Source organism: Narcine bancroftii, chromosome 5 (assembly GCF_036971445.1).
Source record: "Narcine bancroftii isolate sNarBan1 chromosome 5, sNarBan1.hap1, whole genome shotgun sequence".
Lineage (NCBI taxonomy): Eukaryota > Metazoa > Chordata > Chondrichthyes > Torpediniformes > Narcinidae > Narcine > Narcine bancroftii.
Genome location: NC_091473.1, coordinates 225,747,398 through 225,770,402, shown reverse-complemented (window position 1 = coordinate 225,770,402; position 23,005 = coordinate 225,747,398). Strand labels below are relative to the sequence as shown.

Below are 23,005 nucleotides of genomic sequence, written 5' to 3'. Positions count from 1 at the left end.
AATTATTAAGTGTTTGGTCCCGGAAAGGAATTAGATACATATAAAATTGTTATGAAGGAAGGAATTTAATGTTATTTGAACAATTGAAAAATGAATATGGGATACAAAATAATACTTTTTTGTTATTATCAATTAAGGGCTTATTTAAGAGATAAATTGGGTCCAACAATGTTATTACCAAAATGCGATGATGTAGAAATGTTGATTCGCAAGAGATATATAAAGAAATTTATCTCAACTATGTATACTTCATTGCTAAAGGGGACTTCCAAATGGGAGACATTGGTCCAGACAGGGATGGGAGATGGATCTAAAAAGCATAGAAAAAGAGATTTTTATAAAAAGTAAGAAAAGAATAGAAATCTGGTGTCTGAAGGGTACATCTATAAATTAATTCCCTCCATTGTAAATATGAACGATGATTGGTCAGATCTATGCTGAGATAGCATGACAAATACTAAAAATGTAAGATATAGATTAGTATAATATATTTTTTTTGCATCAATTATATCTCACAACAGAGAAGTTAAATAGATTGAAATCAGATTTAACAGATCAGTGTTTTAGATGTGGTCAGGAGATTCCTTTTTACATTCTACTTGTTCCAGTCCTAAATTGAGATTTTTTGGTTAGATTTGGCAATTTATTTAGAATGGATGACAGGAATTAAATTTCCACAAACCCCAATGTTATTTTTATTAGATAATATTGAAGGAATAAGTCCAAAATAAATCATCTATATATCAAAAAATAATTTGTAAAGGTTGCCTCAGCAGTAGCAAGAAAATATCGAGTGAGAATATGGATATCGGACACCCATCTATACAGAAATGCAATGTGTTCATCTTGAGAAAATTACTAATAACCTGAGAAATAAATGAGGTACTTTTCAAAATTTGTCGTTCATATTTACAATGGAGGGAATTAATTTATAGATGTACCCTTCAGACACCAGATTTCTATTCTTTTCTTACTTTTTATAAAAATCTCTTTTTCTATGCTTTTTCCTATTTTCATTTCTTTCTTTTCTTGGGGTTTTGTTTAGGGTAGGGGCTTGAGGTTTTATACCATTGTGCATAATGATTCGATACTAATATTTGACTATTGTATTTTGCATCTGGTTATGACTATATGTATGGAAAATTTTTTAAATAAAATTTCAAAAAAATCTGGAAGATATTCTTCAGCACAAAATCCTTCAGAAATTCTACAGATTTGAACCTACCTATGTTCTTTGTGCTCCAATAACTGGCAATCCCGACAGGTTAGTTTATCACAGGTTTCGCAGAAAAGTTTCAGCTGTTCTTGCTTGTGGATGGGACAAAACACAGGGCGTTGGCTTGATGCTCCCACTGCCTCTGTAATTCAAAAGGAAATACTTAAAATTGTGGAGATTTTAAACTGGTGAATGTAGACCCTGAAAACATTAAGGATTATTTGCATACAAACTGAAAACTTAAATTAGAATGTTGCAATGAGTGCAAGTCTTGTATGGAATTTTTTATTCTCTCCCATTTAAATGCCATATCCCTGAGCACATTTTCCATTCAAAATAATTAATTAAAGTTTGGACTTTTATTTCAAGATCCAAGGCACAAGTTATCACATGCAGACACACAAGACAGTACTGGTGCTAGAATCAGAAGCCAAACAATCTGCTGGAGGAACTTGCGGAGTCAAGCAACATTAATTGGAGAAAAGGGCATGGTCAATGCTTCTAGCAAGAGCCCTTTATTGAGTCAAAGCTTAGGCTTTAATCATTGACCAATTTTTTTTCCTCTCACTGTTGCTGCTTGATCTACTGAGTTCGTCCAGCTGACTGTGTTTGACCAAATTCCTGTTCAAACTGCACCACATTGTAAAATAAAAGGCCAGGCACCCAACACTCCAATTCAAGTAAACATTTTCTTCCCATCCATAATATTTTTCTTGAAAAATTAAAGACTGAAAAAGTGGATATTTGCTCGGTCAATCCACTTCATTATTTTACTTCAGCTTTTATGCATCTGCACCAGTGTCGATTCAAAAGGTTGGGGTTCATAAAATTTTAAATTTAAATTTTGACACGCAGCACAGAAACAGGTCATTCCAGCCCAAATCTGTGCTGCCTAATTTACACCAATTAATCTACACCTCCCGGTCAGTACATTAGGATTTTTTTTATGAAATACCAAGCTATTTGAGAATTCATAATTCCATATATAACAAAATTATACTTAAGCTAGTGTTCTTGCTAGCTCTTTGCCATTTTTTAAAAACACGACTAAAATGTTCCAATTTTTAAACTACTATAAATCAAACATCTTCTGAGAAGATTTTAATTTAATCACCCTTCTATTCTAATCTTTTATAATTAGTCTGGAGGAAAGCAGGGGTCACAGAGGTGAGGAAACTATTAAGCATTTTTCTTTTAAAGAATCAGATTTCAGGTAATATTGTCAGAGTGCATACATCACATACAACCCTGAATTTTTTTTCCCTGAAGACAAGGCAAAATAACAACTTAAAGGTACAGCAGGTTTCCCCTTATCCCAAGTTCTGTTAACCAAAATTATCCATTAACCAAATTTTTTTGTGGCGCGGATATGATGTCACAAGTTGCCCATGTGGAGCTCTGATGCAAAATGGATGTCAGTGAAAAGGAGGAAGAGTTTATGTTTGCCTATAGAACAGAAAGTCAAGCTGTTGGCAAAAATGGACAGTGGTGGAAGTGTGAGACATCTTACAGAAGAGCATGGTGTTGGAAAATGACCTAATTGACCCTGCATTATGTGCCTATAGAGGACATGGTGAAAATATGTGATGGACTTATTGAAGGACTAGAGCAGTGTGCATTCATAACAGAACAAGAAATCATGTCAGTTTATAAACCAGAGAAACTTCTAAGACAAAAATAATTTTTAATGAGGTCAATGACACTGGAGGAAACATTTGAAAATGCCATTGAGGAGATTTCTAGTGTTTGGTGTGGCACTTATTTTATTTTGTAAGCAGAGATCAAGTTGTTTTTTTTTAAAGTACATATTAAACATTATTTCATGCACGAAAAGCCTGCCATTGGTTTTTTTTGTTATTGCTTACCTGCTGATACAAGCCATTGTTCCATTAACCAAAAAAAAATATGAAAACCATCATAAGCTTTTTGGATATAGGGAAAAAATGTACTGTGGTACAAAATAAAACTGCACACACAACATACACATGTAAGCAATAACTAAAAACAGATAAATATAAACAAACTGACTGTGCAACACAGAGAATTTTTTTTAATCCATAAAGTGCACAAGAGTCCTTAAATGACTCCATAATTGAGTTTGTTGTTGAAGAGTTTGTTGTTAGAATAGTAGCATCTGTTCATGAAACTGTTGTGCGAGTCTTGTGTCACCTACACCTCTCTCCTGATGGCAGCAGTGAGAATAGTGTGTGTGCTGCAGGGTGTGGATCCTTCATGATTGCCGTTTCTCTCTGACAGCAGCATTCCCTGTAGATATTCTCCATATATAGCGGAGCGGGTGACGGGTTGTGTCCACTATCTTTTGGGGGGGCTTTACGCTCAGGGGTATTGGTGTCTCCATAACAGACCATGATGCAGCCAGTCAGCACACTTTCCATCACACCTCTGTAGAAATTTGGCAGAGTTTCTGATGTCATTACAAACTTCCGCAAACTCCTGAGGAACTAGAGGTGCTGACGTGCTTTCTTCACGATGCTATTAGTGTGTTTGGTCCAGGACGGATCCAATGAGATAGTGAACCCCCCCACCACCCCCCAGAACTTGAATGTGCTCACCCTCTCCACCTTTGATTCCCCAATGATCACTGGTTCGTATACCTCTGGTTTTCCTTCCTTAAGTTATCAATTAGCTCCTTGGCTTTGGTGACAGTGAATGAAAGGAATTATTCTATTAGATGAAACTAGAAGTATGTAAGAGCAGGGAGTTTGGATAATTTGGCAAGCATGAGGGGGGGAAACAGTTTGGTGGAAATATGGCACCATTTGACTAACAATAAAGATAAACCTGAGAGACCAGGTGGAGCAAAAATGTGCAACAGCAGGCTATCTCACAAGGCCAAACAATTCAGAAGAGACATGATCTGCTTTTGAGGAAATGCCATTAAACCACTGAGAAAATAATGTGAGACAAGAGTTTATCAATAAAATTCTCAACACGATACTAATCACAAAAATATTCTGAAAAATAAATGAAGGAAGTATTGAGCAAACACTTCAAAGAATATTAAGATCTTGGTATATTGTCTAAATATCCACTTGCCAGATCTTTTATTGTCATTCTTTTAATACCTTGTGATATAAGCTATTATAAGAAAAGCAGGCATTATTCATTAATTTGGCACGGTTGGTGCATAGCTTTTTTTTCCTAATGACGACCCTATTGCAAACTTCTTTCAGAAACCAAGAAAACATCCCTACTTACGGAACGTGGGGGTCCAAATCCATGCATCCCACAAGGTCGCCACACAGGTTGATAGAATAGTTAATAAGGCCTATGGGATCATTCAAGTAGTTGAGGACTAAATGCAAGTTATCAAATAGAACATTCTTCTACTTTCTGCAATTAAGATCATCCTAAGGGACAAACTGGGACCAACAATGACTCTGCCTGACTGTAGTGACATGGAGACTCTAATTCGAAAAAGGATTGTGGGTGAATTTATCTTTAGAATGTATTCCATCATCTAAAGTGAAGGCCTGCAGCCAGGCCTGCATCGATCAAGGGAAAGATGGGAGTTGAACTTGGACATAACAACTGATGAATGATAGTGGAAAGATTTTGTGTTTGAATAGCCTGACGGGAAGTGTTAATGTCAGACACATGCTGGTGCAATATAATTTCTTGTCAGTACCCAGGAAGTGTACAGCTGTCATGTGGAAGTCCGACACTCAGCTAAATATCGCACGATGGAATACAAAAATGCAGTATAGCATTTCCCGAGAGAAAATTACCTACAATTTACAGAAGAGATATGACACATTTGTTGAAGTGTAGCCTGAGGCACATAGGAATGGAGAATTATGTCTCCCATCCCACCCCAACCTCCAAAGAAGAGAACAGAAGCAATCTGTCCCAGCAGGCAAAGGATTAAGAGTATGAAATGAGGAATATGGCACAGACGACATGTGATTTTGCTCCTACATGTTTTAATTTAATATTTGAGGTCCTCTAGTTTCAAGGAGGATCGTTGCCTTTGTCGGTATTTAGTGGTTTTATACTTTTTTTATTTGGTATTTGTATAATTTAAGGAATAGGGAAGAGAGGGGGAAATAAGGATTCCATAAATCATATTTCGTGGAAAGAGAATGTAATATATTGTTTATTAGATTTGTATGAGTCTTTGGAAAATCAAACATGAAATTTTTTTTTTAAAAGGCCTATGGGATGCTGGGCTTCATTAATAGGGGCTTGAGTTGAAGAGTAGAAAGGCCATGTTGTATCTACAAATCTCTGGTGCATTCAGTTCTGGTTACCTCATATGGGAAGGATGCTAAAGCTATGGAGTGTGTGCAGAGGATATTTACCAGGATGTTGCCTGGATTGGTAAATAAGTCTTCTGAGGCAAGGTAAGCAGAGCTAGGGCTTTTCTCATCGTAGAAGATTGAGTGGAGACTTAAAGGTCCACAAGATTATGAGAGGCATAGATAGGATGGATAGTCAGTAACTTTTTTCCAGGCAGGAATTACAAACACCAGACAACATGTGCACAAAGTGAAGGGAGGAAAGTTTAGGGGAAACATCAGGAGTAAGTTGTTTTCCCCCCCCCCCCCCAAACAAAATGTAGAGTTGTGGGTGCTTGTAATGCCTTGTTAGGGATGGTGGTAGAGGCTGAAACACTAGGGGCATTTAGATACACTTCGACAGGCACATGGGTGGAAGAAAACAGACGGTTACAGGGAGTGTTCAGTACTTTTTTAAGCAATATTTGGGTCAGCACAACATCGAGGGCCAAAGGGCCTATACTGTGCAGAAATGTTCTATGTTCTAAAGTTCTATGACAAAAACTACTGTTCACTTTACATTTACTTTTTTCTGTAAGTCCAATGGCAACCTTCAGGTCTTGACCACTTTCAGATCTGTTACAAATTCCTAATTCCTCTTTAGTGCACATAGTCCTCAACTTCCTATCTACTCAAGTTACACCCACCCGCACGTATGACCAAATATTTTTTAAATATTAAAACTACTGTACAAGTACATATTTTGTATTAAAAGTACTGAAAACAGTGGCGCCCTGTATAACGCAATAGTTTAGGACCAAAAAAAATTGCATCCCGATAAAAGCGGGGTCACGCTAAATCTGGGTTTCAATAAATGATGAAGTTAAAATTGAAATTAAAACACAAATTATTTTTTAGTAAACCAACCATCTCCACTCTCGGCAGCAGCCCGTGATCACCGCTCTCCATGGTAGCCCAAGATCTCTGCCTCCCACTGCAGCCCAAATGACTCATTGCATTATATCCAGATTCGCGTTAAATTGGGTCGCATTAAATCAGGGTTCCACTGTAAATATTGAGATTCTTTATTATTTACTAGAAGTTCATATGTTGAGTATCTTTATTAAAGGTACCGTACACAAGTTGACAATCTTCACTAAAGATTCATTTGTTGAAAATCTTTTTTTAAATTGCTTTAAGACCTCGTTAAGCTATGTATGGTAGGGTGAATCCGACTTGCGTCCAATCCAAGTTGCGACCAATCCTTCAATCCCAATTTCAGTCATAAGTCAGGGACTACCTGTATATTTATGATTCATGAACTTTAAAGCACAATGTAATGCCTGATAACAAATCTAAAATATCCATTTTATTTCTATATGGTCATCTGCATTTTGATATCACATGCTTTCCTAATATTTACTATCTGTGTTCATTATTTTGCATAATTTCTGGTGAAGCAATTTGGACGTGGAAAGTTCAGATCAAGTTTGCAATACAAGGAAAACATTTGGCAAATTTCCCAACCTGGTGAAACATCTTCCTTTCTTCTTATTGTATGATCTTTTGTGAATTTCACTCTCTGGTGGGCTTCTACACATGTTTTACAGAGCCATTCAAGACATTCCACACAAAATCCACTAGCTTCTGCATTATCTTCACAGCTTGTGCATACCTGTGGAACAAAAAAAAAGTCAGTTTAAGTCATTGTCAGTTTAAAAATTCTTTAAGCTGGTCCTCACTTAAGAATTCACATAAGAATATGTACTTTTATCTCTCCAGCTATGGTTAACTTTTTGTTTAAACACATTTCAAATCCAAAATTTGTATTCAAGGTAGCATTTCATATCTGAATTAAATCTTGGCCATTACTGCTACAATATGAATGTACCAAATTAACTTCAAAATCATGGAATACTTGATGCAGAAAGCACTTATCCTACAAGTTTCCCAGCTTCTCTCAAATACTGCTGAGTATATTTGATGTAATGAATAAGGCTCAAATGCCAACACCAGAGAAACACAGCGAGCAATATCAAAAAACTGAAATTTGGTAATATTCACCCAATCTTAACAATCAAATATTTGCACATGGAACACAAATGTAGATTGCCTTCATGACATTGTGTCAATTGACCAAACACGTCCAAATTATTCAATTATCAAACCCTCAAATTTCCACATCTCTTAAACATATGAATATTGAGGAAAGCAGCCAAAATACTGAAAATTCGCGGGTCTGCAAAAAATGAATTGTTTAACATGCATATTTCTTTTAAAACATTTAAAATGATCATTTCCAAAGAACATCTATCAATGAAGGGGGGTGGGGGAAGGGTCAAATTTCCATGTCACTGCTATACATTTCCTGGGCACACAAAAAGCAATTTCTGTAAATTTAATTTGGAAATTAGTTAACAATCTACCAACATGCATAAAGTTCCCCAGTAAGCAAAGCTTTGGGTCCACAGGGAAGGTGACCCCTGTGATCTTAGCTAAGGTGTCAAAGAAGTCGTACCAGAAGGGTCTCACCTTTCTAGAGAAAAGGCAGCATTCCTCTTGAAAAGACTGCAGAGTCTAAGAAAAGGATTTTATTTTTAACACCTTCCTGAAAATTTGGCAAACTTATCTAGAGCATATAGGGACTTCACCAGTGCCACTATCGGGATGCGATCACTTCTGGCTAGCCAGTAGACCTCTGTAAATATAACATTGTGGTAATATCATGTGTTTCACTGTGCAAACTGACGATGGGGCTTTTCTTTGTTTAACTGTGTTTACACAGAAAGGGTAGGAAAATAGGGTTTTCTTGACATTTCATATTTTGTTTAATTGTTAATTGTCCCGCATCGGACTTGTGAGCCACAAACGAGCCTGCAGCTGACGTGGACTTTTTACCCCCTCCATAAATCTTCGTCCGCGAAGCCAAGCCAAAGAAGAAGAATTGTTAAATATACTTAAAAATGAAAAATAAAATATTATAAAAAATATTCTTAGAAGGAAAATTTTGATTGAAAAACATGCGTCACAATGATATTCAAATTGCAGGTAAAGTAATGGGTGGCCAATAATAAGCAATGTTTAAATGCAAATATTTCAACTTGAAGAAAAGGGAGGAGGCATGGGGCACCAAATAAACAATGCGCTGCGAAAGAAACATTCATCATTAAATGATTAAGTGGCATCCTGTCTGGTTAATTATTCTACACCAAAGATAAACTATTAAAATTTTCAAGTCACCATTTACAGAATATACTTTTCATTTTCTTGCATCAGCACACAACAATTTTTTTCTTTCATGTACAATTAGTACCAAAGAATTTTGAAAATAGCATCCAACCCCTCAGTAGTGTGACAACAGGACCATAAAATATCCCCATTCTCCAGTTATTAGGACTGCCACATTAAGCTTCAGTACATCTTGTCAGTATATTATCCACCTTCTTGGAATTTCTCTAGCTTCAGCCTTCAGTCAGTTCCAAGCAGGAAGATCAACAAGTTATTGAAATAAGGCAGACATTCTAAACGGCACGCAACATCCCAAATGCAACTACTTGCGATGAACCATAGCACATAGACATTCCAGGAGATGAATGTCACCTTCATCCTTGAGGATAGGTGCAATGGCACTAAGACTTCAGTTCTGTACAAATAATCTGATTGAACCCTTTTCAACATCAGCAAGATATTGCTGCTGGTGAGGAATTCTGCCATGACTTTGGCATTCTGTTTGAAGAACAAATCCAACATGATGGACCATTTCCCTTTCAAGTATGACCTCCAGATGAAAATTCATAGGAAACTGCAGATGCTAGAATGTGAAGCTAAACAATCAGCTGGAGGAACTCAACAGTCTGAATGGCATCAGTCAGAGAAGAGAGATAAAAAAAATCAACATTTTGCACCAGAACACCATCAAGATTGAAAACTTGAAGAAGCTAGTGTAAAGAGGTCTGGGGCACTTGGCAGGATGGTGAAGTAGGGAAAGGCTAAACTTGTCAGATATCAGTCTAAAAGGGAGAGAGAGACAGTGGGAGGTAAGTCATACAGGGTGGAGTGGAATATTAGATGACAAAGGATGTTGGAAAATATGATAACAAGAGATGGCAATGATAGTAGAAAAGAGATCAGTTGCAACCAGAGGGGCTGGGGAGGGGGAAGAAAGTGGAGAAATCCAATGAGGAGATAGAGCTACAAAGGAAGGATGAGAATAAGTGAGGGGCTGGGTGGAAAAGAGAAAAAAATAAAGTTGAACTGGCATGCAACCAGGAGCTCAGGGTGGACGTTAAAGATAAAAGTAGATGCACTGTGAAATGTTCCCCAAGTCTGCATTTAGTCTCATTAATATAGAGTAATGAATCTATGTGGAAGGGCTCTTTCGGTCCTTGGATGGTTGCAAGTGAGATACAAGACCAAATGGATGGAAAAGGCAATCTCAGCACATCATTTCCAGCAGCTGCAACCAGATCCCTCCACCAGACACATCTATCCTTTCCCGCCTTTTGAATCACTTCTTCCATATTTCTCTCATCTCCTCATTCCTTCCCACTCACTTTTCTGTGGTTCCTGTACTTTACCCTGCAATCACTAGAAGTGCAACACTTCCTCTCTCACCACCACACATAGATCCACAAGAGGCAAAGATTCACATGACCACCTCCAACCTTATCTACTGCATTCAAGCCCCCTTTTTTAATATAATAGTGACAAGACACAGAACAAAATAGCCTAGGATTTTTGTATCCAAGATGCATGCACCAAGCTGTCCATAAACCTTATAGTCACACACTAATGTAGCCATTGGAACTCTAGCTCGTGGAGTACGTTATATTCCATTTTGAGATTTATAGACAATCACTGCTACAGCCAACGAGCAGCATAAGTCACACATACACTGCTTACAATACCTAAAATACTTTGCAACTGATACAGACACTTTGCTGAGTGGAGAGGAAGCATCCCTAACAATTTCATGCTTTGCTTCATCATGGCTATATACACCATCTCGATCTTGACGCTTGTCCCAGCTCCTTTGAATCATATTCCCAGCTCATTTAGATAACCCTGTGGTGAGCAGAACAAAGGATCAGTTGGAGAAGTTGCTTCAATTTTATTCAGACCCAAAGCCAGTTCAGATTGAAGACGTTCACTATGTGGAATGACAGTGAAACTGAACAGATGTCCAAACAGCTTCACTGTCTGGATTCTCCACTTCCCTCATTCCCAAATCCATCCCGTGGACCCGGCAAAATAATAAACTCAATACATATGGAAAAGGCTTCCCTACATCAAGTCCAGATTTGATTTGATTCCCTTTTACTAACATTGAATTAGGACTGCACTTCTAATCATTATGTATTGCAAACATATTCAATTACTGATTCCCTCCTCAAACCCCTTTGGAGAGGATTTCCATTGAATATGTGCATCCAAGCAACCCAGATTCAAATCCGGCAGTGTCTGTAAGGAGTTTGTATATTCTCCCATGTCTGCATGTTTACCCTCCCACCCTCCAAAAACTTACAGGGGTGGGAGGGGAAGATTCTGTTACCATGCTTCATCTCTTTTTAAAAAAATTGTCAAAGACTTTCCCTGGCATAATGTGTCTACAACACCTTCCCCTCACAAGGACAGACTGGACTGTCTTGCTGGGCTGTCAAATCTTTCCGATGGGTATAGTTGGTCTGACAGATGAATTAACCTCAGAGCGTACTTGACATGATTAGCACTGGCCTCAGACAGAATCTTATACAGTAAGCTACATTAAGCAGAGGGATGTTTACCAATTCTAGATGTTTTTCTTTCTCCTTTTCATGTCGTGGACTCTAACATGCTGCCAACTTAATAAATAGCACTATGTACTTCCAATGGGTTTGAACCAATCAATTCTTGCATTAGCCCAATATTCTTTGATTACATGGAATGTAATATATTCTGAAACAAAGCTGACACAGCTGTGATCTCTGATTTAGATAGCCAGGCAAAGTATAATTTGTGCATCTTCCAGCAAGAATCATGAACATTTCAATGTAATTTTTTTTTAATATATAAACTCAGTCTGCCTAATTTTTCTTCAAAAGGACCAATTCTTCCCTCTTCCCCATTTAATCCACTGAACCTCCAGTGCATTCCCTTTCATCACATTTACATCCTTTCTTGCAACTAGAACAGACATGCCGATGTGACAGACTTATGTTATTATTAATCCTTATGCTATGCAATAATATATTTTAGAGAGTACTTTGTGGGTTAGAAACAGGGAAGACACATTACATCATTTTAAAGCAGAAGCCGAGGCTCCTTCAAGTGCCTTATTATTGTTCAGTTAAATGCCATAAAAAAATAAAGTGATTGTTCCACAGAAATACTGAATGAATGTTTGCTGGAGAAACACCTGTGTTAGCAGAAAGTCATTTGCTTCATGACCTGTGGAGACAGGCTGGAGACCATTTGCTTGTTGACTCATTTTTCTAAAGAAACTTCAAATAGACCTAGCAGTCATGTCATGTGATTCAGATATTTCAAGAAAGCAACTTCTTTATTATAAACCAGATCATCTGAGGTCAGAAATGCAATAGCATTCTGTGGGAAAAGAACTGCGACGGTGTTTTCTTTGAAAGGGGAGGAGCACGGAATTGCAATGGCTTTGGAAAAAATGGCCACTTCAACTGTCTTTCTTTGTCAAGAGAGAGCAGTACTACTGGGGTCATTTATAACGGTCAATTTGTCTAAAACCCTTGTCTGTGTTTGTGAAAATCGTGTTCCATAACCTCCATGCAAGAGAGGGAAATGTTTAAAAAAAAAGTCATTTGTATGAAGAAATATTTCTCTGAAAGCAACTCTACAAGAATTTGAGTTTTTAGAACTTTTAAGCAACAGTTTAAAGACACTAAGTTTCAACACAAAAGATCTTCAAGACTGAACTTTAAAATTTGAATCATCTCTTCAGAATTGTGCCTAAACTGTATGGTTTTGGATATGCCACACAGAGTAATTTTAGTTAGTTAAAAATTTATATTATTAGTATTTATTAATAAAAACTATTGTTTTGACGATACCAATGTCTTTTTGAGTTTCTATTGCTGCTGGTCTACGTTGTAACAGTAGACATTGTTCAACATGCAGAATCAACAAGGTCCTGTAATTGAAGTTACTTCTTCTGTTCTCAATGTGTTAAAATAGGAAACTTTTGATGAACAGAAACCAAAAGATCAATTTCATCAAACTTTACAGCAGCTTAAAACTGAAAAACAGTTGGCCCTTTCAAAATGCCTTGTAAAATGGGGTTAACCAGGCAATTTACTCAGTTTAAGACCCAGGAACAAGGTTATTTCAGCAGGATGAACTGGGAAACCCAGTCAAACCCAGTCAAAATCCACCCGGGTCCCAGATCCACCTCAGAGGTGGTCAGCGAACCCAGTAAAACTTACCCGGGCTGGCTTAATAGAGGATGCTGTTGCGATGCTGCCTCGATGTGCCGCAGCCGTAAATGGGGTGGGGGTGGGGGGTAAGAGGGGGAAACTGAAAGCCAGTGTTTTAAGGAACTTTAAACAAAAAGGAAACAGAAAGAACACAGGAAACAGGAGATTCCCTGTGGCGATGCCTGTGACTGTGAGATACATCACTCACCACGTCATCACAGGATGGGATCTCCCTTAAATCGCTGGGTTTGCAATTTAACAGGTAGGTTAGAAAGGAGTGAGTGGTACACACTACCTAGTAATCTCAACCAGATCCTAGAAGGGCTACCAGATGCTACAATTTGAAAGGGCCTAATGACTTTGAGATCACAGGTTTCAAACACATGCACTGAACAGATATTTTTTTTAATTGGCCCAATAATGGCAGGCTATACAACTCTCGAACTCATACTAAATTTGATTATTAAAGAAAATTTTGAAATAAAGAATGAATTGTTGTAATTTTAAAGCTGGGTAAGAATCCCTGCAATCCAAAGTGTTTTGACAATATTCCTTGCTTTGGGCATAATTTCCCAAATCGATTCTTGTCCATTCTAGAAAAGGAACTCTTGATGGTTGCCTGGGGGGGGGGGGGGGGGGGGGATGCTTGTTTTAAGCACAGGATTTTACAGAATACATATATACATATTAAAGATGTTTATCTCATAAAATATTACACCGTCCATCACCAAATCTTGCATTGTAAGATACATGACATGATGACGGATCGTTAAATGATCCAGGCACTTTTAGAAAATTGATATTAAACTGGGAGCAAAACAGAACCATTATCCCTAATAAAAGTCTTCCATAAGGAATTATGTTGGCCACACTGCATGTTACAACCAAGACCAGCAGCAATAGAAATTCAGCAAGTCAATGGTATCTTCCAAACAATAATTTTTATTAATAATAAACATTTCTTACATCACTCAAAAGTGTGTGTGTTACAAGTCTTGTGTTGAAACTCTGAATCTTCAAATTGTTGCTCAAAAGTAGTAATGGAGTAGGTGTTCTCAGAACTCAAATTATTGTAGAGTTGCTTTCAGAGAAATATTTCTTCATACGAATCATTTTTCCACAATTCCACTGTGATTTTCATGATCATTTCACAAAACTAGGCAAGGTTTTTATGAAGTAATTATTAAAAATGATCTTGCTTTCTTTCAGTCAAAAGCATCCATTTAAAATAACCACAGTAGTATTGCTCTCCCTCTTGACAAAGAGAAGCAGCAAAGTAGCCATCCTTTCCGAAGCCACTCCAATTCTGTGTCTCTCCTTGATAAGGAGAGCATGACATAGGCCTTCTCATGGAATTTTACGGGCAATCCCCGGTTTAAAAATGAATTCCATTACCTAGGTCTGTCTTTAACCCTAATTTGCATTCAAGTCAGAAGCAGTACATATGGTCCTTATTTAGTGTCAGTTAGTCAAATGTTATATATATACACACACAGCACTTCACAACACACTAAAACATCTTAAATATAATAGTAATTGTACTTTAAGGCCAAGCAGTGGCCATTTTGTGGGCCGACCAGAATGGTACACACTGCTTCTTCTATGCCCTCCCCTGAGCTACTCAGACCAGCACACAACCAATGATTTGCCCAGGCCTTGTGCTGCTGCTATTTCTTCTTCTTCTTCTCCTCCCCCCCTCCCTTCACCAGGCTGCTCGTCCCCCTCGTCCACTCGCAGCTTTGCCCAGAATGTGTGTGAAATAGCCTGACAGAGGTGTGGCAGTGGCGCATGTTGTTGATTCTTCTTGCTGTCCCCCCACCCAGAGATCGGTGTGGGGGCTGGATGCAGTCTGCCTGGAGGGAGCTGGGTGGTAGAATTGGCATGCGGGCTAGCAGTGGGCTGTTGGGAGGGTGCGGAGCAGCGGGACTAGTGCAGGGACTTGGTGACACAATACTAATAAAATTATGCAATATTTGGTAATTATTATTAGAATTATGACAAACACATTCAAATTTGTTTTTTTATTAAATTTTATTTATTTGAAGAATCATTAATAGTAATACAAAATACATTCCATAAAGAAAAGTTTATATGAATATATATTTTAAATAATTTAAATAAAATTAAAAAAGAAAAAAAGGGGGGAAAAAATGAGAGAAAAAAATCAAATCCCCACTCCACCCCACCAGACAGCTCTCTTAAGGAGAGCTAAAATATAAAAAGAGAAACTAAAAGTATATAATAAATCAAAATATATCTAAATGCATATATTCCAAATAAAGTAACAACTTATTAACAAAAAAAGTATAATTGTCATGCAGACTATATGTAATTTTTTCCATGACAATACAAGCTTTCAATTCATTCTGCCACCACATTATATTAATCACTATATTATCTTTCCATGTTCTTGCTACACATTTTCGAGCTACAGACAATGCTAAATATATAAATGCAATTTGAAATTTATCCAACCCTAATCCCCTTAAAGGAATCATATAACCCATTAAAAAAAAATAGATAGAACTAATGGTAACTTAAAATTATATAATTTTTTTTCAAAATTAACCTAATTTCTTCCCAAAATGGTTGTACATGAACACAAGTAAAACAGCATGTAAAAAAAAGTTCCAGTACACATCTAAAACAAGAATCCGAATTACTAAAACCATATTTTTTCAATTTCTCTAGGGTTAAATACGACTGATGTAGAAAATTATAATTAACCATTCCATACTGCACATTCATCAATTTAGTAACACCATCATGACACATATCTGCCCAGTAGTCTTCAGGAAAAACAAAAGCTAAATCATTTTCCCATTTAAGCTTAGACTTCTCCCATTCCGACTTATCCATATTGTCTTGTAATACTTGGTACATAACAGAAATATAACCCTTTTTTGATATAGAAGAAATCAAAGTCTCGAATTCCGTCAATACAGGTAAAATCATTTCTCTACCATACATATTTTTCACCAAAGATCGAAGTTGATAATAAACAAATAAAGAATTTTCAGCAATATCAAAATGCTTTCAATTGATTAAAAGAAACTGTCCTTCTACAAAACAATCCTGTAATGTTTTTATACCCTTAGAATCCCAACTCTTTAAATGACTATTAAACATTGAAAAGAAAATAAGCTGATTATTATATAATGGAGTTAAAATTGACAATTTACCTTTTGATCCTAAAATCTTTATTTTTTTTAATCCATAGTTTTAATAGATATTTTAATATCAGCATATTATATTCCCACAACAAATTTACAGGCCATCTCAACTTTAGCCCAAATCGGAGGCTGATCCAAATCCATCAATCTACTAATAAATTTCAACTGGGCTGCTTCATAATACTTTTGAAAATGAGGTAAATGAAGCCCACCTAACGCATATTTCCAAGTAAGTTTATATAATGCTACCCGTGGTAGTTTACCTTTCCATAAAAATTCTCTTGTAACTTTATTTAAATCCTGAAAGAAACTCTTTGAAAGAGAACACAGTATTGATTGAAATAAATATTGAATACAAGGAAAAATATTCATCTTAATATAATTAACTCAACCAATTAAAGTTAACAGAAGACCTTTCTACTTAATTAAATCTGCTTTAATTTTTTTAAATAATGGAACATAATTTAACGTATAAAGATTGATACTCAGTATTTACAATTATTCCTAAATATTTAATTTTATCAGACCATTTCAGTTTTATAATATTTTTATACTCCATATTGTAATAAACATTCCTGTAAATGTGGCAATGATTGTTCTGGGTTTGTTAAATATATCAAAACATCATCTGGAAATAAATTAATCTTATACTATTCATCCATAACTCTGTTCATTCTGCCTTATTGCTTGAGCTAACGGTTTAGTAGCCAATGCAAACAGAGCTGGTTACAATGGACAACCTTGTTGAGTTGAACACGTTAATTTAAACTATGAAACTTGACCATTTGTCACCATCCTAGCAGTCGGGTTCATATATAAAGCTTTAACCCAACCAATTTAAAAAAGGGCCAAATTTAAACTTCTCCAATACTTTAAATAAAAAATCCCATTCGACCCTATCAAAGGCTTTTTCCGCCTCAAGTGCAACCACCAGTTGGGCTGCTGTCGATATGCATTAACTAATCAATCAAAGAATATTATCTGAAGCATTTCTATTTTTAATAAAACCTGTTTGATCAACATGCATCAATTTAGGTAAATACTTAGCAAGTCAATTTGCTAACACTTTTGCTATAATTTTATAATCAATATTCAATAAAGAAATAGGTCTATACGAATACACTTTCAACGAGTATCTATCTTTTTTCAGGATTACAGTAATTAAAGCACGAGAGCAAGATTCTGGTAACTCATACTGTTCAGTCACTCATTGTAATACTTCCCCAAACACCGAAGATAAATCTTCAGAAAAAGTTTTATAAAATTCCACCGAAAAAAACCGTCATCACCTGGTCACTTCCCATAGGGCATTTCCAAAAGAGCTGCCTTAATGTCTAATTCTGTAAACGGAGCTTCCAGATCCATTACACCCTCCTCTTCTAATGCTGATAACGTTAACTTAGATAAATAAGAATCAATAGAACCACTATCCTGTTTCCCCTCAGAAGTATATAATTTTTATAAAATGAATAAAATTGGTCATTAATTTCCTGAGGTTTATAGGTAACGATTGAATTTTTTTTACAGCATTCATAATCCGTGAAACCTGTTTCTCCTTTAACTGCCATGCAAGTACCTTATGTGCCCTCTCACCCAACTCATAATGCAGCTTAGATCGATTAATTAAACATTCAAATTGATAAATCTGCAATGTATTATAATGCAATTTCAATTTAGTCAAAGCCACTTTTTTTTATCTTCTCTCACTTCCTTCTGAAATTCCTTCTACAATTCATCAATTTGCTTTTCTAATTCTAAGCTTTCTGCCATATACTGCTTCTTAACTTTAAGTATAATTGTCATGCAGACATAATCTGTCTAGCTAATAATCTGTCCTCTTAAATAAGCTTTTCTAATTCTAAACTTTCTGCCATATACTGCTTCTTAACTTTAAGTATAATTGTCATGCAGAAATAATCTGTCTAGCTAATAATCTGTCCTCTTAAATAAGCTTTTAATGCATCCCATAACACAAAACAACTTTTTACTGAAATAGCATTTTCAGACAAAAAAAAGTAATCTGTTCTTTAACAAAAATAACGAACTCTGGTTTTTTCAACAACATGGTGTTAAATCTCCATCTATAAGATGAACGTGCCACTTCTGAACTTACATAAGAAAAAAATAATAAAGAATGATCTGATATAACCCTCCTTTTATATTCTATCTGTAATTCCCTTCCTTGTAAATGTGCCGATACTAAAAAAAAACCTATTCTAGAAAATGAATCATGTAGAGACAAATAAAAAGAAAAATCCTTCATCAAGGACCCAATTTGTATCACCATGTTTGATTTCTTTATATTTTTTGGGGATCTATCCAACAAAGGATCCAAGACACAATTAAAATCTCCCACAACTAAAATATTTTCATTTGCTTGACTTGATAACAAAAAAAAGCATCCGAAATAAAACACTCATCGTCCACGTTAGGTGCATAAACATTTAGTCCAAGATTCAGTAAAAATTTTACAATTCACCTTTAAAACCCTTCCAGCATTCCCATCCATAGTTTGCAACTCAAAAGACAAATTCTTATGAATTAAAATTGCTACACCCCTTGCCTGAGAATTAAATGAAGAAGAAAAAATGCCCAATCCAATCTCTCTTCCATTTCAAATGTTTTTTCAGTCAAATCTGTTTCTTGTAAAAAGGTAATATTAATTTTCATTTTCTTGATATAAGCCAAAACTCGCATTCGCTTAATCGGATTATTTAACCCCTGAACATTAAGTTGCAAATTTCAAATTAGATATCCTTATAAACTAACAATATAATCACTTACTACAAAATATCGCTCCCTTTCTAGTAAATTAAAACCACTCTCCCTCCCCTAAATATTTTTTTGTAAGAAAGTATATATAGAAAAAATTTTAATTATCCTCCCCCCAAAAAAAAACACTACCCAAAGGTAGTAACGCCCTAAAAAAACTGGGTGTGGTAAACCCCACTAGTGGCAGATGACTATCAAAGATTTCAGTGATATCCACCCACCCAGCCAGAAATACATCATTCACATTAATACAATCCAATACTATAAATATATTCAACCCAATGACTCCATTCCCAATGATTGTTCCAGATCTTCATTGTCAATAAGACTTTGTGTTAACACCTCTTTCTTTCCATTTTTCCCATTCTGCCCATTTCTATTTGCCCTCTTTTTAGGCAACGGTGATGAAACTCTTCCATGTCCTCATAAATCCGGTAATGAATTAGCAAAAACCTATTTTCAAAAAATTGAGATTGAAAGTTACCATAAAAGACTTTTAACACAGCAGGATATCGAAAAGCAAATTTATAACCCTTCCGCTACAGTACTTCATTAGCCAAATTAAATTCCCGTCGTCACCTAATAATTTCTTGACTCAAATCTGCGTAAAAAAATACTCTATTATTTTGAATTATCATTGGAGATTGACTTTGTCGAGCCTTCAGTACCGCCAACCGTAATATCATTTCTCTGTCTTGATAGTTCAGGCACCGAACTAAGACCGCTAGTGATGGTTGTCCCGGTAACGGTTTCTTTCGTAACGCTCTATGTGACCTCTCCAATAATACACCTTCCAAAAAAAACTCTGCCCAACACCTCAGGAATCCAACTCTTGAAAAATTTTTTTATCGGATCAGACCCTTCAATGTATTGTGGAAGACCCACAACTTTCACATTGTTTCTCTGACTTTGATTTTCCAATGAATCAATTTTTTTTCAGTAAGTCTTTCTTCTGGATTCCCCAATCCACAAACGAATCTTCCACTTTCTCTATTTTTTCCTTACTATGTACACCTTGAATTTTACATTCAGAAAAAGCTGTTTCAATTTTTTTTAAATTTTCTTGCACTGTATCCACTGATTTAATATATTTACTGACATCCCTCTTAACAATAGATATATCTTCAGACAATTCAGATATTTTAGTTGTCACATCCAAAAACCCTTGAGTCATTTGTTTAGACATATTGTCCATATGATAGGCAATCCCTTCCAAGACTGTACAGACTCCATTTCAAGTTCCAGTTCCACATCTTGAGGCCTACCTTCTCTAGACTCCACCTCCAATTGTTCCCATGAACTGCTCATTAAAGGTAAATCTTCCTCTTCTTCCAACATTGTCGGACCCTTCGCTGTGCGGCTACGGGTCTGCACAGCCGATGGCAGTATCCCAACCACATCAAGACACGACCGCTCAGGCCCCCCCTCAGCCCACATGTGGTCCAGTAATTCACGGACCCTGGAAGCACAGCACATGCCCGGCAAGGCCAGGTACTGCGCAGGGGCAGCTTCTAACGCCATTCTGCGCGTCTCCAGCTCAAGGGCTCTTCTCTCAGCCAGGTCGCCTGCGAGTCAGACATCACGAACGCGCGAATCAACTCCAGCCGAGCTCGTCAACATGCCGGCGCCATCTTATGGAGACAAGGTCAGCGCCCGTGTAATACTCAGCCTGGCAGGAGTTCTCTGTGCTTTGGAGGTCCCAAATGACAATTCCGTGGCTTCAGCTGGACAGGTACGCCTTAATTCTTCAGCACTTTTAAAAGATCATTTCTTCTGTAATTGAGCTTTCGTTTTTTTAACATTAGTCCCCATTATGACTCACTAATGTTCCTAAAAATAAAGATACAACTTTTAATCACTTAGATAAACTTTAAAGACAGGTGCTTAAAAAACTGGCTGAGAAGGGGTGGGATCACACGTCTGCCCTCTACTCCATCTTGCCACACCCCCCTTTCAAACTGGAAGTTGACGTCATTCTATTTTCGGTCAGCCTTCAGCTTGAAACTACAGCTTGTTCGTAAATCGGACATTTTTTTAAAATCCTCCAAAGTTTATGTTTGTCCTAACCATTGGCGCCTCAATACAGGGCAGTGATGCAACCAGACAGAATGATCCCCACTGTACACCTGTAGAAGTTTACAAGAGTCATCAGTGACATACTGAATCTCCTCAGACACTGCTCAAAGTATAGCCTTTGACAAGCCTTCTTCATGATTGCATCAACATGGAGGCTCCAGGACAGATCCTCGGAGATGTTGACATGCAAGAATTTGAAGTTCTTCACCCTCTCCACTACTGAGCCCCCGATTAAGGACTGGGTCGTGTTCCCCTGACACCCTCCTGAAGTCCACAATCATCTCCTTGGTTTTGCTAACGTTGAGCACAAGGTTATTAGTGTGACACCACTCAATGAGCTGATCCATCTCACTCTTGTACACTTCCTCATTGCAGTTTGTGATTCTGCCGACAACTGAAGCGTCATCAGCAAATTTGTAGATAGTAATGGAATTGTGTCTGCCCACACGGTCAGGGTTGTATGAGTGGGCTAAACACACATCAATGAGGTGCATCTGTGTTGATAATCAGAGAGGAGGAGACTATGTTTCTAATGTGTACTGAACGTGGTCTTCCGATGAGAAAGCCAAGGATCCAGTTGCAGAGGGGGGTACAGAGGCCTAGAGTTTGTAGCTTCTTGACCAGCACTGAATAATTGCACTGAAGGCCAAGCTGTCTATGAAAAGCAGCCGATTATATGAATTGCTGTTTTCAAAATGATCCAGAGCTGAATGGAGAGAGAGCCAGCAATATTGTATCTGCTGTGGAGTAATTGTGACAATAGGCAAATTGCAGCAGGTTCAGATCTTTGCTTGGGTACATGTTAATTCTGCTATGACCAGCCTCTCAAAGCATTTCATCACAGTATTAGTGCTACTGGGCAGTAGTCATTGAGGCATCTCACACTTTACTTCGGTTGAAATCGAAGTTTTGTGAGTCTTGTGTGATTTGTGTTTGTTTTGTGTCTCAGGTTTTTCTGTGGGCTGGTTGGAAATATAACAGACTTTAATTACATATGTTATATTTCGGCTGGGGAATTTATTAGTTTTACACTGTTATAGAAATTTGCATAGTAACCAGTGGGCATTGTTATAAAAGGGCGAATTAGCTTGAAGGTGAATTTTTGTTAATAAAGTAATTGTTCATCTTTACCCCTGTGTGATATGCCTTCTTTGTGGTTGCTGGTTTGATCTTGTAACAATATCTAGATAAGCAGGGATTGATCTGGAGCACCCAGCATGGGTTTGTGAAGGGGAAGTCATGTTTGACAAACCTTGTTGAATTATTTGAAGAAGTGGATGAAGGTAGGGCAGTTGATGTAGTCTATCTGGATTTTAGCAAAGCTTTTGATAAGGTTCCACATGAAAGGTTAGTAAAGAAGGTTCAGTCACTAGGGATTAATAGAGAAATAGTAAGATGGGTCCAGAGGTAGCTGGAGGAGAGACAGCAGAGGGTCATGGTGGACAACTGTATGTCAGAATGGAAGCCTGTGACGAGCGGTGTGCCTCAAGGATCGGTGCTAGGTCCCCTATTGTTCATAATTTATATTAATAATTTGGACGATGGGGTGGTTAACTACGTAAGTAAATCTGCAGACGATACGAAAATAGGGGGAGTGGTGGATAGCGAGCAAGATTTTCAGGGATTACAGAGGGATTTGGTTTGTCTGGAGAGTTGGGCTAAAAGGTGGCAGATGGAATTTAATGTCGAGAAGTGTGAGGTACTTCATTTCGGTAAAAATAATTGAAATAGGACATATGTAGTAATGGGGAGGACATTGGGGAATGCACGAGTACAAAGAGATCTTCGAGTTATGGTGCAGGGTTCCTTGAAGGTGGATTCTCATGTTGACAGAGTGGTTAAGAAGACATTTGGTATGCTGGCGTTCATAAATCATAGCATAGAGTATAGGAGCTGGAAAGTGATGTTGCGATTGTTTAAGGCGTTGGTGAGGCCAAGTTTAGAGTATTGTGTTCAGTTCTGGTCTCCAAATTATAGGAAGGATATAGATAAGGTGGAGAGGGTTCAGAGAAGATTTACAAGGATGTTGCCTGGCTTAAAATACCTAGAGTACAGAGAAAGATTGAAGAGGCTAGGACAATATTCCTTGGAATGTAGATGGTTGAGAGG

At 37.1% G+C, this 23,005-nt stretch overlaps 1 protein-coding gene across 3 annotated transcripts in view; it reads right to left on the bottom strand.

Annotated features, from left to right (window-relative positions):
- Nucleotides 1–23,005, bottom strand: part of trim33 (tripartite motif containing 33) — a 175,391-nt gene that overhangs the window by 93,857 nt on the left and 58,529 nt on the right. For all 3 annotated transcript variants that reach the window (XM_069941504.1, XM_069941505.1, XM_069941506.1), the window contains exons 3-4: nt 6,982–7,129; nt 1,226–1,358 (exon numbers count right to left, since the gene is read on the bottom strand). In XM_069941504.1, the coding sequence (XP_069797605.1) occupies nt 1,226–1,358; nt 6,982–7,129 (281 nt within the window). The remainder of the gene's footprint in view (nt 1–1,225; nt 1,359–6,981; nt 7,130–23,005) is intronic.